The 9,431-nt window shown below is 49.8% G+C and overlaps 2 protein-coding genes across 4 annotated transcripts in view; one reads left to right on the forward strand and one right to left on the reverse strand.

The window, feature by feature from the left end:
• Positions 1 to 6,044, forward strand: part of Ppib (peptidylprolyl isomerase B) — a 6,282-nt gene extending 238 nt beyond the window's left edge. Inside the window, exons 2-5 of the mRNA XM_015480076.2 lie at positions 628 to 741; positions 1,609 to 1,702; positions 4,565 to 4,749; positions 5,716 to 6,044. Coding sequence (XP_015335562.1) covers positions 628 to 741; positions 1,609 to 1,702; positions 4,565 to 4,749; positions 5,716 to 5,838 — 516 coding nt within the window. The 3' untranslated portion in view covers positions 5,839 to 6,044. The remainder of the gene's footprint in view (positions 1 to 627; positions 742 to 1,608; positions 1,703 to 4,564; positions 4,750 to 5,715) is intronic.
• A 263-nt stretch (positions 6,045 to 6,307) lies between these two features.
• On the reverse strand, positions 6,308 to 9,431 carry Snx22 (sorting nexin 22). 3 transcript variants are annotated; one of them, XM_048793346.1, is made up of 6 exons: positions 9,314 to 9,431; positions 8,843 to 8,926; positions 8,375 to 8,479; positions 7,794 to 7,888; positions 7,120 to 7,187; positions 6,308 to 6,663 (listed from the first exon to the last, which is right to left on the reverse strand). In XM_048793346.1, the coding sequence occupies exons 1-6, from the start codon at positions 9,386 to 9,388 to the stop codon at positions 6,542 to 6,544; spliced, it is 549 nt and encodes a 182-aa protein (XP_048649303.1). In that variant the 5' UTR covers positions 9,389 to 9,431; the 3' UTR covers positions 6,308 to 6,541. The 3 variants fall into 3 exon arrangements, with proteins under 3 accessions (XP_048649303.1, XP_048649305.1, XP_048649304.1); XM_048793348.1 differs by lacking the exon at positions 8,843 to 8,926; XM_048793347.1 differs by lacking the exon at positions 7,120 to 7,187 and having other exon boundaries at positions 9,314 to 9,425.

A 9,431-nucleotide genomic window follows, 5' to 3' on the forward strand; every position in this document is an offset into this window, starting at 1 on the left:
CTGGCGCGGCCTGCGCTCCGCTGCCTGGGTCCCGTCGCTGGCCAGTGGTTCCCGGAGCATTTAGGGCCCGGGAGTTCGACCCTTGGCTTCTAGTGTCTTTGTCCTTATGGCGTCTGTGCCATCCAGACCAAAGAATGATCCGGACCCTCCCCAAATCCCCAACCCCACCCTGACCCGGGGAGTTAACTGGAGCCGGGGATGCCCAGCTGCTGCCGCCACTGGAGCAGTCCTTTTGCATATAACCTTGCGGTGCTGGAGAAATGGTGAAAGACCAAATCCGACGAATCCTTTCTCCTTGTAACATTTTAGCCACTTCCAGTTACAAAACACAGAGAAATTACAGCTTAAATTTACATGGTAAACTTGCAAGCCCCTTATGTGCCTTTCTTCTTTTTTATGTGAATATCTAGAATCTGGGCCCATTGTTTATTTAGAGTAAAGATTGGAGAGCATGGGGCGTGCAAACAAACACATTTTTCAAGAAGAGGGTTTGGAACTTCACAGGGTTTGGCCTCCACTGCTTTAAATGACTGCCCTCTCCCATCCTCAGAAGAGCTTCTTGGGCCCTTCCTTACCAACCAAGGTCCTTTAAAGGGGCTAAATTTAAAATGGTTCTTTTTTTCTTAGGTGTATTTTGACCTTCGAATTGGAGATGAAGATGTAGGCCGGGTGGTCTTCGGTCTTTTCGGAAAGACTGTTCCAAAAACAGTGGATAATTTTGTGGCCTTAGCCACTGGAGAGGTAAGTGGCTGGTGCAGAAGTTGTCAACTCTTGCAGTAGGAATGGCAGCAGAATGCGGCCCATTTGAAGCAGTAGCCCTCTCTGAGGGCCAGTTGACTATGGCCATGGGAACCTACTATTTTCATTTTTTTTCTCCCAGTACTGGGGATTGAACCCAGGAGTGGGCCACAGGAGTTATATTCCCAGCCCTTTTAAATTTTGAGATTGCGGGGGCGGTCTCATTAGGTTGCACAGGCTGTCCTCAAACTGTGTTTCTACAGCCTCCCAAGTTGCTGATAGTCACAGGCATGTGCCACCATATCCTGCTATAGGAGGTTTGTTTTTTGTTTTCATTTTTTTTACAATACCAGGAATTGAACCCAGGGCCTGGCATATGCTAGGCAAGTGCTCTACCCACTGAGCTACATCCTTTGTCCTCATATTGCTGTATCTGTATTGTAAGAATAAGGAATGTTTTATCCTGGAATACTGCACAGTGTTTGAAGGCACAACCCCTTTAATGAAGTTTGTATTTCAACTTTGAGTTCAACTAGCAGATGACTTTTTTCCTTGGTCTCTGTTTCCTTCTATCTGATCTTGTGGTTAGAAGAAAAGAGGGGATAGGCATTCTATGAAATAGAATTGTATCAAGTCTGGCAACTGTACAAAGGCAGAGGAAGATGGAGTCTTGGCAGTTACTGGGTCTGTGCACTCTGGGTCTGGCCTACAGTTACTACTCACTCAGTAGCATGTTCAATGATAAATGTGGCCAATAATGGGGCCACTTCTGTGAGCAAGAATTGTGGGCTTGGTTCTTGCAGGGCTTATTTGATGTCTGCCTATATGATGTCTCATATCATCTCTTTACTTTCTCATTCCTTTTTTTAGAAAGGATTTGGATACAAAAACAGCAAATTCCATCGTGTGATCAAGGACTTCATGATCCAGGGTGGAGACTTCACGAGGGGAGATGGCACAGGAGGTAACCTCAAGTCTTCTGGGAAGAGGGATCTGTCAAGTTTATAGTTTCCCAGGTAGAAGGGTCAGGCTGTGCCAGACAAACAAGGTCCCTTCCTTCCCTAGCTCCAGGAGCAGGCCACTTAACTTGCATTGAGAACAGCTGCATCCTCTGCAAAGTGGACCAGTACAAAGGAGAGAGAGTGATGGGGGTTAGGTGGGCCTAAGAGGATCTTTTCCCTGTGCATACCTGCTGATACAGGCCTATAGCCTGGTGACTTTTCTCCCCACCGCGCCTCTATACTTTTGGAGTGGGGTAAGGAGGTGGCAGCAAAATGAAGACTTGTGGGGAGCATTTCCAGATCAGGTATGTACCACCTTGGAAGCCCCAGCAAGGGTGAGAGGTATTCTTTCCTTTGTGCTTTCCCACCAGAGATCTCTGCATTACCTGTTTGCACAGGACAGAAATACAGATACCCTGGACTAACCCATGGGTCTTACTATGCTTGGGGACCCATCCAGCTGTTCCCTCAGACCGCAGGGAAAGGGCTGAAGACATGAAGATCAGCAGGACATCAGCTCCCTTTTTGTACCTGAAAATTCCCAAGTGGGACATATACAGCTTTTAGGACTCAGACTCTGTCCTCAATTTGTTTGTCATTGTCTTTCTAGAAGAAACTCTGAAAGCTACATAGCAACATAAGATTTAAGTAAGACAGAAGGAACTCAATGCAGCAAGTGGATAACAGGGCACAAAGCGGGATAATATAAATTGTTTTTGTGAGTCAGACATGGTCATGTTTGATCCAATATCTGCCACCTTTTTACCTTGTGAGCTCAGGCCAATGACACCTTGGAGCTCCTGTTTCCTCTTCTGTAATGGGAGTGGGGAAGCATAGGGCTGGAAGAATTAGGTGAGATCCTGAGTGTTAAGTGCCTGGAGTGTGGTGAGTGCCCAGGAGGGTCAGCCATTGTTGAAGTATTGACAAACAGGAGGCACTGGATGCCAAGGTAATCAGGAAATGGCGTTGTGAACATGAGAGAAGATTTGAGCAAGGGTCCTAGGTGGATAGAGAAGAGGTAGGGATGAGGACTGAGTCCCACCCTGTTCTGTGGCAGGAGCTTGACAAAGGTGGGGTAGTAAAAATGGAATTAGAGCATACATCGGGGTGCAGAGAGGTGTGTTATGGCCAGGCACTTGGGCTTCGTGCTCTAAGGAGTGGGGACCTGCTAAAGGCTTGAATGGAAGCAATACCCATGCACAAAAGATTTGAGGGGAAATGATGTGACAGGATTTACTCTGTAGAGCCAAGAGCTAGCTGACTGCTGAGGAATTGGCACAGCTGTGCTCAGCAGGGTGGCTTGGGACCTAACCCTTGCAGATTATAGCCTAGTGGGTCAGAGCAGAAACTCCTTGGTTTGAATTCCAGCTTTGTGCTTCCTTTAACCTTTCTGCATCTTAGCTTCTTCATCTTTGAAACAGAGTTGTTATCCTGCCTCATGGGGTGGTTTGCTGTCAGATGCTTAGAGCAGTTTCTGGCACACCCTGTCCACACTCCAGGCATTGGCTATTATTGCAGTGAGGGCTGCAGGGATGAAGAAAAGGATGAGTAAATGGGGGGTGGGGGGGGATAGAGACAGTATCAAGCAATGTGCACAGGAAAAATTTCCGAAGAATAAGTGATCTAGAGAGAAGGATGATGATGGATATTGGACCTAACCCTTTGAGTTTGGAATTCCTTGTATCTTAGGAAAGTGGCTGGAGATAAAGGATATAGATTTGGAGATTTTCTGGGTAGCAGCAATAATTGAAATCTTGCAGTTGGTTGAGACTTATAAAAAGGATCTTCAAGTGGGAACATCTCAGCCAGGAGTCACTGCAGGATTGTAGCAGTCTAGTCTCTGCCTGGTGTGGGAGTGAGGGGTGGAAAACAGACCAAAACACTTCTTCTCCATCAGTTGGTCCAGTCATTCTTGGTTTGGGGTCTTCCTGGCTGCTACACAATCAGCAACATCTCCCTGGTCGGCCTTATCTAGGGCAGTTTTCAGCTGGTTCCATCATTTGGAACCACAGGACAAACACAGGTGCATTGAGAATAGAAACAGTTTGTCATGTACAAGTGAATCAAATGATATCAGGTCAAACAAGGAAAATGGCTTTTTTAATGCTGGGTTTCTCAAGACCTTGAGCCTGTAGATGCACAGTATGAATCTCCAAGAGTGACTGAGAGAAAGAGGGTTCCATTGTTTCTCCTGGAACCATCTTTGAAACTAGGGTCTCAAAAGTGGTATATAGACTGTGGATCCAGTCCCTTTGTCATGTACCTGGCCCCAACCCCCATATGGACAGACACATGACACATATTCATAATTCATAAGCATCTTTTATTTTATGCTCATTTCATTGATAAGGAATTCTTTACTCTGCAGAACTCAAATGGCAGCCCTATCTTTTGCCTGCCCTGGTTCCTCCACACTCATCTCTGTCCTGTTTCTACTTTGCAACTATGTCTTTCCTGTCTTTTATTCTTAGGAAGACAAGTTGGTCAGCCACAACAGTCTTTTTCTAGAAAGTTCTGTCCACCAAAGGCTGTCCATGCAGGCCTGAGGTTACAGCCAAGGGTAGTTAATAATATGTGCCTTAGTTAAAAGCGTTAAAACGATCCTTACTGTACGCTGTGACCAGCCTGTCCTGATGCCTTGTTTGCTTTCAGTCTGCACGGTTTGGCTCTAGGCTAAGGGACAGGAAGGGGTCAGCTTTTATGTCTTTATGTACCTCTCTAGCCTGGACTTGTACAGAGGACTGGTTATACCCCTCAAATCCTCACCTGAAAGGTCTGCCTGGTTTAGGCAAACCCAGATCCCCCATCTTCTTTTCTTTTCTCAGGAAAGAGCATCTATGGTGAGCGCTTCCCCGATGAAAACTTCAAGCTGAAACATTATGGGCCTGGCTGGGTGAGCATGGCCAACGCGGGTAAAGACACCAACGGCTCCCAGTTCTTCATTACTACAGTCAAGACCGCCTGGCTAGATGGCAAACATGTTGTGTTTGGCAAAGTTTTAGAGGGCATGGTAAGTTCTGGAGGCAGGGGCTAAACCTGGACAGTTCTCACCAGGGATTCAGCCCAAACCCTAGGGCAGGGGCTCCATGAATTTTATCTATTCACAAAAGACCCAACGCCGCAGATTCAGACCAGTGCTTGTGTCTGGAGAGAACATTCAAAAATAGGTAGCCTGGCCAGGCACCATGGTGCACACCTATAATCCCAGCTACTCAGAAGGCTGAGGCAGGAGGATCATGAGTTCAAAGCCAGCCTCGGCAACTTAGTGAGGTCCTAAGCAACTTAGCGAGACCCTGTCTCTAAATAAAACATAAAAATGGCCTGGGGATGTGGCTTGGTGGTTACGCACCCCTGGATTCAATCCCTAGAACCAATAATTAAATAAACCAAATAAATAAAAAAGATAAAACAGCCTGGCTGGGTGCTGGAGCACATAACTATAGTCCCAGCTACTTGGGAGGCTGAGAAGAGAAGATCACTGAGACTAAGAGTTTGAGGCCAGCCTAGGCAACATAGCAAGACTCCATTTCAACCAAAAAGAAGAGCACCTCTATCCCCCCACCGTTCTAAATCCCTCTAGGCCCTAGACAGGAGGCCTTGTAGAAGCTATTCAACTGCAGGATCACCCATTCCATCACTCAGGCAAGGTTGTGCAGACTCCCATCCTGAACTGTATAGGGTACAGCTGAACATGATGTCCCTGAGGAGTTACTTGGTACCTTGCTCCCTGGCCACTCCCTTCTTCCTCCTTATCCTTTGCCCAATATGGTCCTGAACAAAACTCTTGCATCCACTCATTGTCAAATCTATTCTTCCCACCCTGGCCTGGCACCCTAGCCATATATTCAGCAGAATTTTGGTGCCTCCATGTTTATATGCTGTTGATCCCATATGGGTCTCAGCCCTCCTGAGGCCTGTTGCCCATTGGTAGACCTCATGACTATCCTGCCCTACTGTTACCACCTTTCTTTTTCAGGAGGTGGTGCGGAAGGTAGAGAGCACCAAGACAGACAGTCGGGACAAGCCCCTGAAAGATGTGATCATTGCAGACTGTGGCAAGATCGAGGTAGAGAAGCCCTTTGCCATCGCCAAGGAGTAGGGCCCCAGGGACCATATCCCTCTGAGCAACCCCCTGTGCAGGCCCTGTTGCCCTCACTAGGGAAAACGTAGCCCGTCACAGGGCTCCATGCTGCACTGGCCCTAGGGCCAGCATCTGATGGAGCGGACCCACTCCCCTCACATTCCACAGGCCCAGTTTTGTAACAAACTCAATGCTGACCAATTAAAAAAAAGTGGGTTTTTTTTGTTGTTGTTGTTGTTGTTGTTTTTATAATCTGCGTGTGGGCTGGGTTCTTGAACCTGTACTACATTCCCCAAGTGTGCATCCCAACATGTCGAGGATCTCTTGTAGCTCTAAAGGTGCTTCCTTCCTCAGGCTCCTGCCTGAACCTGTACCTAGATACTACCCATAAAATACTGGCTTCTGAACTTTGCAGATCTATGTCTCAGCCTTTACTACCCTTGCCATCTTCTGGTCTAGGTTAAGAAATACAGCTACAACTGTTACCTTCTCAGTCTACTCCAAATTGACTCCTCTCTTTATTCCTCAACTCCATGGACTTGCCTTGGCCCCTAGGCTCTAAGAGCACCTGAATTCTACCACCCCAGCTGCCAGTGCAAGCTGAGTTTAAGAGTAGTTAAGTCCTAGGTCTAGTCCAAAGGAGAATCCAGCCCTAGTTCTTATATGAAATTCAGGACAGGCACATAACTCCTGACAGGTGGCCCAAAGTCTTCTGGGCTGATCAAGGCATAGGTGGCAGAGGAGCTGGGTAACAGTCCAGTGTTGCCTGGGCTGATGCTGGGCTGGTACTGAATCCATAGAGGCCCTGGAGCACACCGTTCACCACCACATCTGGCAGAAGCTCTAGGATAAAAATAAAATGGTGGAGGGTGGGGAGTGGTGTGAGATGGGCCCGTCCTCAGGTCTGTGGCTTCTTAAGCTTTTTCTTTTTCTTTCTTTTTTTTTTTTTTTTGTCACAGCTTCTGCAGCTCTTGGGAATAGAGCCCTTGCCAAGGTGGCAGATACCAGCTGTCCACCCAAATGAGGCATTGGCATTCCCTGGCCACAATCTGTTTACACCACACATCAGCTTGGTAAAACCAGGCCACTGGGGAATGCAGACTCAGGGAGCTAAGCTTATTTCACTAGTGTCTGCAAAGCAGGCTACAGGGTTAGAGGAGCAGCAGGTAGTGGCTCCAAAGAGATATCTGAGGGAGGTGCTGCCTGGAGGTCCCAGGAGCAGAGAAATAGTAGGCCCACACCCACCTGGCCCTGGTACCCAAGCCCTAAATGCACACCATGGGTCAGGCACCTCCTAACCTGGAGAAGGAGTGGAAATGTATGGATCCATGCAAAAGCTGATGACAGGCCGGTGGTGCAGCTGTGAGCTGGGAAGAAAGGGTCATGAGCTGTGGCGGATGGAGAGAAGGCAGGGCAAAATCCCATATGGAGTACTGAGATCACCAAAGACCCACAAAGGAAAAGGTGAGTAGGAAATGGATTCTGGAGGCATCAGCAGGGAAAACCTGGACCACAGGGACAGGACTGGCCCCAGGCTGCAGGCCCACCTCCTACTATGCAGCCACCAGGGGGCAGCAGGAGGTAGGCAGGCCAGGGCTTTGACTTGCCTGCTGTCCCTAAGCAGGAATTCCCCCAGGGTGCTGAAAAGAAGAGAGAGACTGTAAGCTGCCTGGGGATGGCTGGGAGGTGAGGGTGGGGTGGAGACAGCCCAGAACTTCAGTCCCTGGGGACCACTGCTTCTATTTGTAACAAGCCAGTTCCGGAGGTAGAGGTAGCTGGTGTAATGAAGGCTGTCCAAAAAACAGCCCCTCCACCAGGGTCAAGAAAGCTGATAAGGGAGGTCATGTCTCCCAGAGAGAGAACCAGGCAAGCCAGGGCCTGGAAGATGTGAGAAGAAAGAGGGCTAACCCTGAAAAACTTTCCTTGCTTGCTGCCAAGTGTCCCTGCCCTCCCTGAACACTGGCCCTCCTTACCCCCAGCTACTGGTCTTGGGGTCACTGGGGAAGTGGCGGAGCCTCAGGAATTCCAGTAACTCCTTGGGCACATCCTGGTTCAGGTACAGGATGCCCTAGAAAGGAGGACAGAGGAAACCATAATTAGACCCAGCTACTAATTTACACAGCCCAGTGCAAATGAAAATGTGAGACACTTAGTTCCAAGTAAGAAGTTCAAGGCGGTGAGAGCAGAACAAGACTCTTTTGAGTGCTGGGCCCTGTATGATTGCACAGGTTAGGGCCCAGTAAAGTGGTCCAGTCTGCAGTCACACATCACTGTTGTGGGCAAGAACCTCCACTGGTATTGCACCATAAGGGTGCCTCAGAATTTACCCTGGAAAGGAAGGGAACTAGCTTTCATTGAGTTGGGACTACCTGCCCTCTGCTTGCCTCACTCAATCCTTTCAACAATCCAGTGAGGGATACTGGAACTCACGACTGTTCAGAAAATTGAGGCTGGGGTAGTGAACAACCCCCAAGTTGTGAGAGCCCTCCCATATCACTGTTTTCTATCTGGGTCACACCCCTTGTCCAGGCAAAAGAATATGCCCCTCGCACACCTGGATATAGGCCTCCAAGCCCTGCCGGCGCTGTTCCAATCCTCTGGTCCTCCAGTTGGGCAGGCGTTTCGATGGGAAGTCAGGCACTTTGTACAGTTTCTTGATCTGCCGGGAGGTTACAGAGGCGCCATCACGTATCCCAACAGAGCCCCTTAAACCCACTTGAGCCTAGACAAGAGTCCTCTCTGGACCCCTCTCCAGGCCCTACCCTAGTGAGTGGTGATTGGGACAGGGGTGAGGGTCGCCTGTAAGCCGGGTGGGCACACAGGGATAAGGTCAGTGTGAGCTGGAATCGGCCCCTTTGCGCCCTCTCCACACCGGACCTTGCAGCCAGTGGGCAGTCTGTCTAGAATCTGCGGCCTTCAGATGCTCGGGTAGTAATGGGGGTGGCTGAGGCTGGGACTAGAGCTCTTCAGCCTTCCACCCAGGGGTTAGACCGGGATCAGTCGATTGTCCGCGCCGCCTCACCCGTTTGTGCAGTGCATGGAACTCGCTGTAGCGCCTTGGCACCATGTGTCTGCGCCCGCTGCACAGCACCTCCACTCGGAACACCTGGCGGGGAGAGGTGCGCATGAGGCTCCTCCGCAGGATGCTGCGAGGCCAGCTCTCAGCGACGCCCCCACCCTCCGGCTCTCAAAGGCACAAAGCGGACTTGGAGCGCAGACGCTCTCCGGGTAATCTCCTGCTCCGCCAAACACCCAGGAGAAAAAGCTGGCAGACCCTCCCTTCTGCTCCACGCGTTCCCCCAAGAGCGCAAGCCACCACCCGGAGGCCGGCTAATCCAAGCAGTTCCGAAACCCTCAAGTCGGGGTATCCTCAAGTCGGGGTATCCCGGGACTGTGATGGGAACCCGACCTGGAACTATAGGTCCCTATTGCTCTGGGCGTAGAGAAATTCGGCGGATCCCTGCGCCCCTTTCCAACTAGTGGTTCTGCTCACCATGTGTCCTTTCTCTGGGCTCTGCCTGGGCTCCTCGGCCTCGGGCCCCACCGACGGGATGCGAACTTCCAGCATCCGCTCCCGGGCACCAGCTGCGTCCCCTCCTCAAGTACTGCTC

The sequence above is a fragment of the Marmota marmota genome, unplaced genomic scaffold (assembly GCF_001458135.2).
Source record: "Marmota marmota marmota unplaced genomic scaffold, marMar, whole genome shotgun sequence".
NCBI classification, from domain to species: domain Eukaryota; kingdom Metazoa; phylum Chordata; class Mammalia; order Rodentia; family Sciuridae; genus Marmota; species Marmota marmota.

What these genes read in the sequence shown, in the direction of transcription:
- Snx22 (XM_048793346.1), bottom strand. Translation starts at nt 9,388, where the DNA reads ATGCTGGAAGTTCGCATCCCGTCGGTGGGGCCCGAGGCCGAGGAGCCC. An exon ending in CCCAAGACCAGTAGCTGGGG is followed by an intron (nt 7,188 to 7,793) that starts GTAAGGAGGGCC and finishes CTTTCTTCCCAG; the next exon opens with CTCACAGCTGCACCACCGGC. An exon ending in CATTTCCACTCCTTCTCCAG is followed by an intron (nt 6,664 to 7,119) that starts GTTAGGAGGTGC and finishes TTTTTATCCTAG; the next exon opens with AGCTTCTGCCAGATGTGGTG.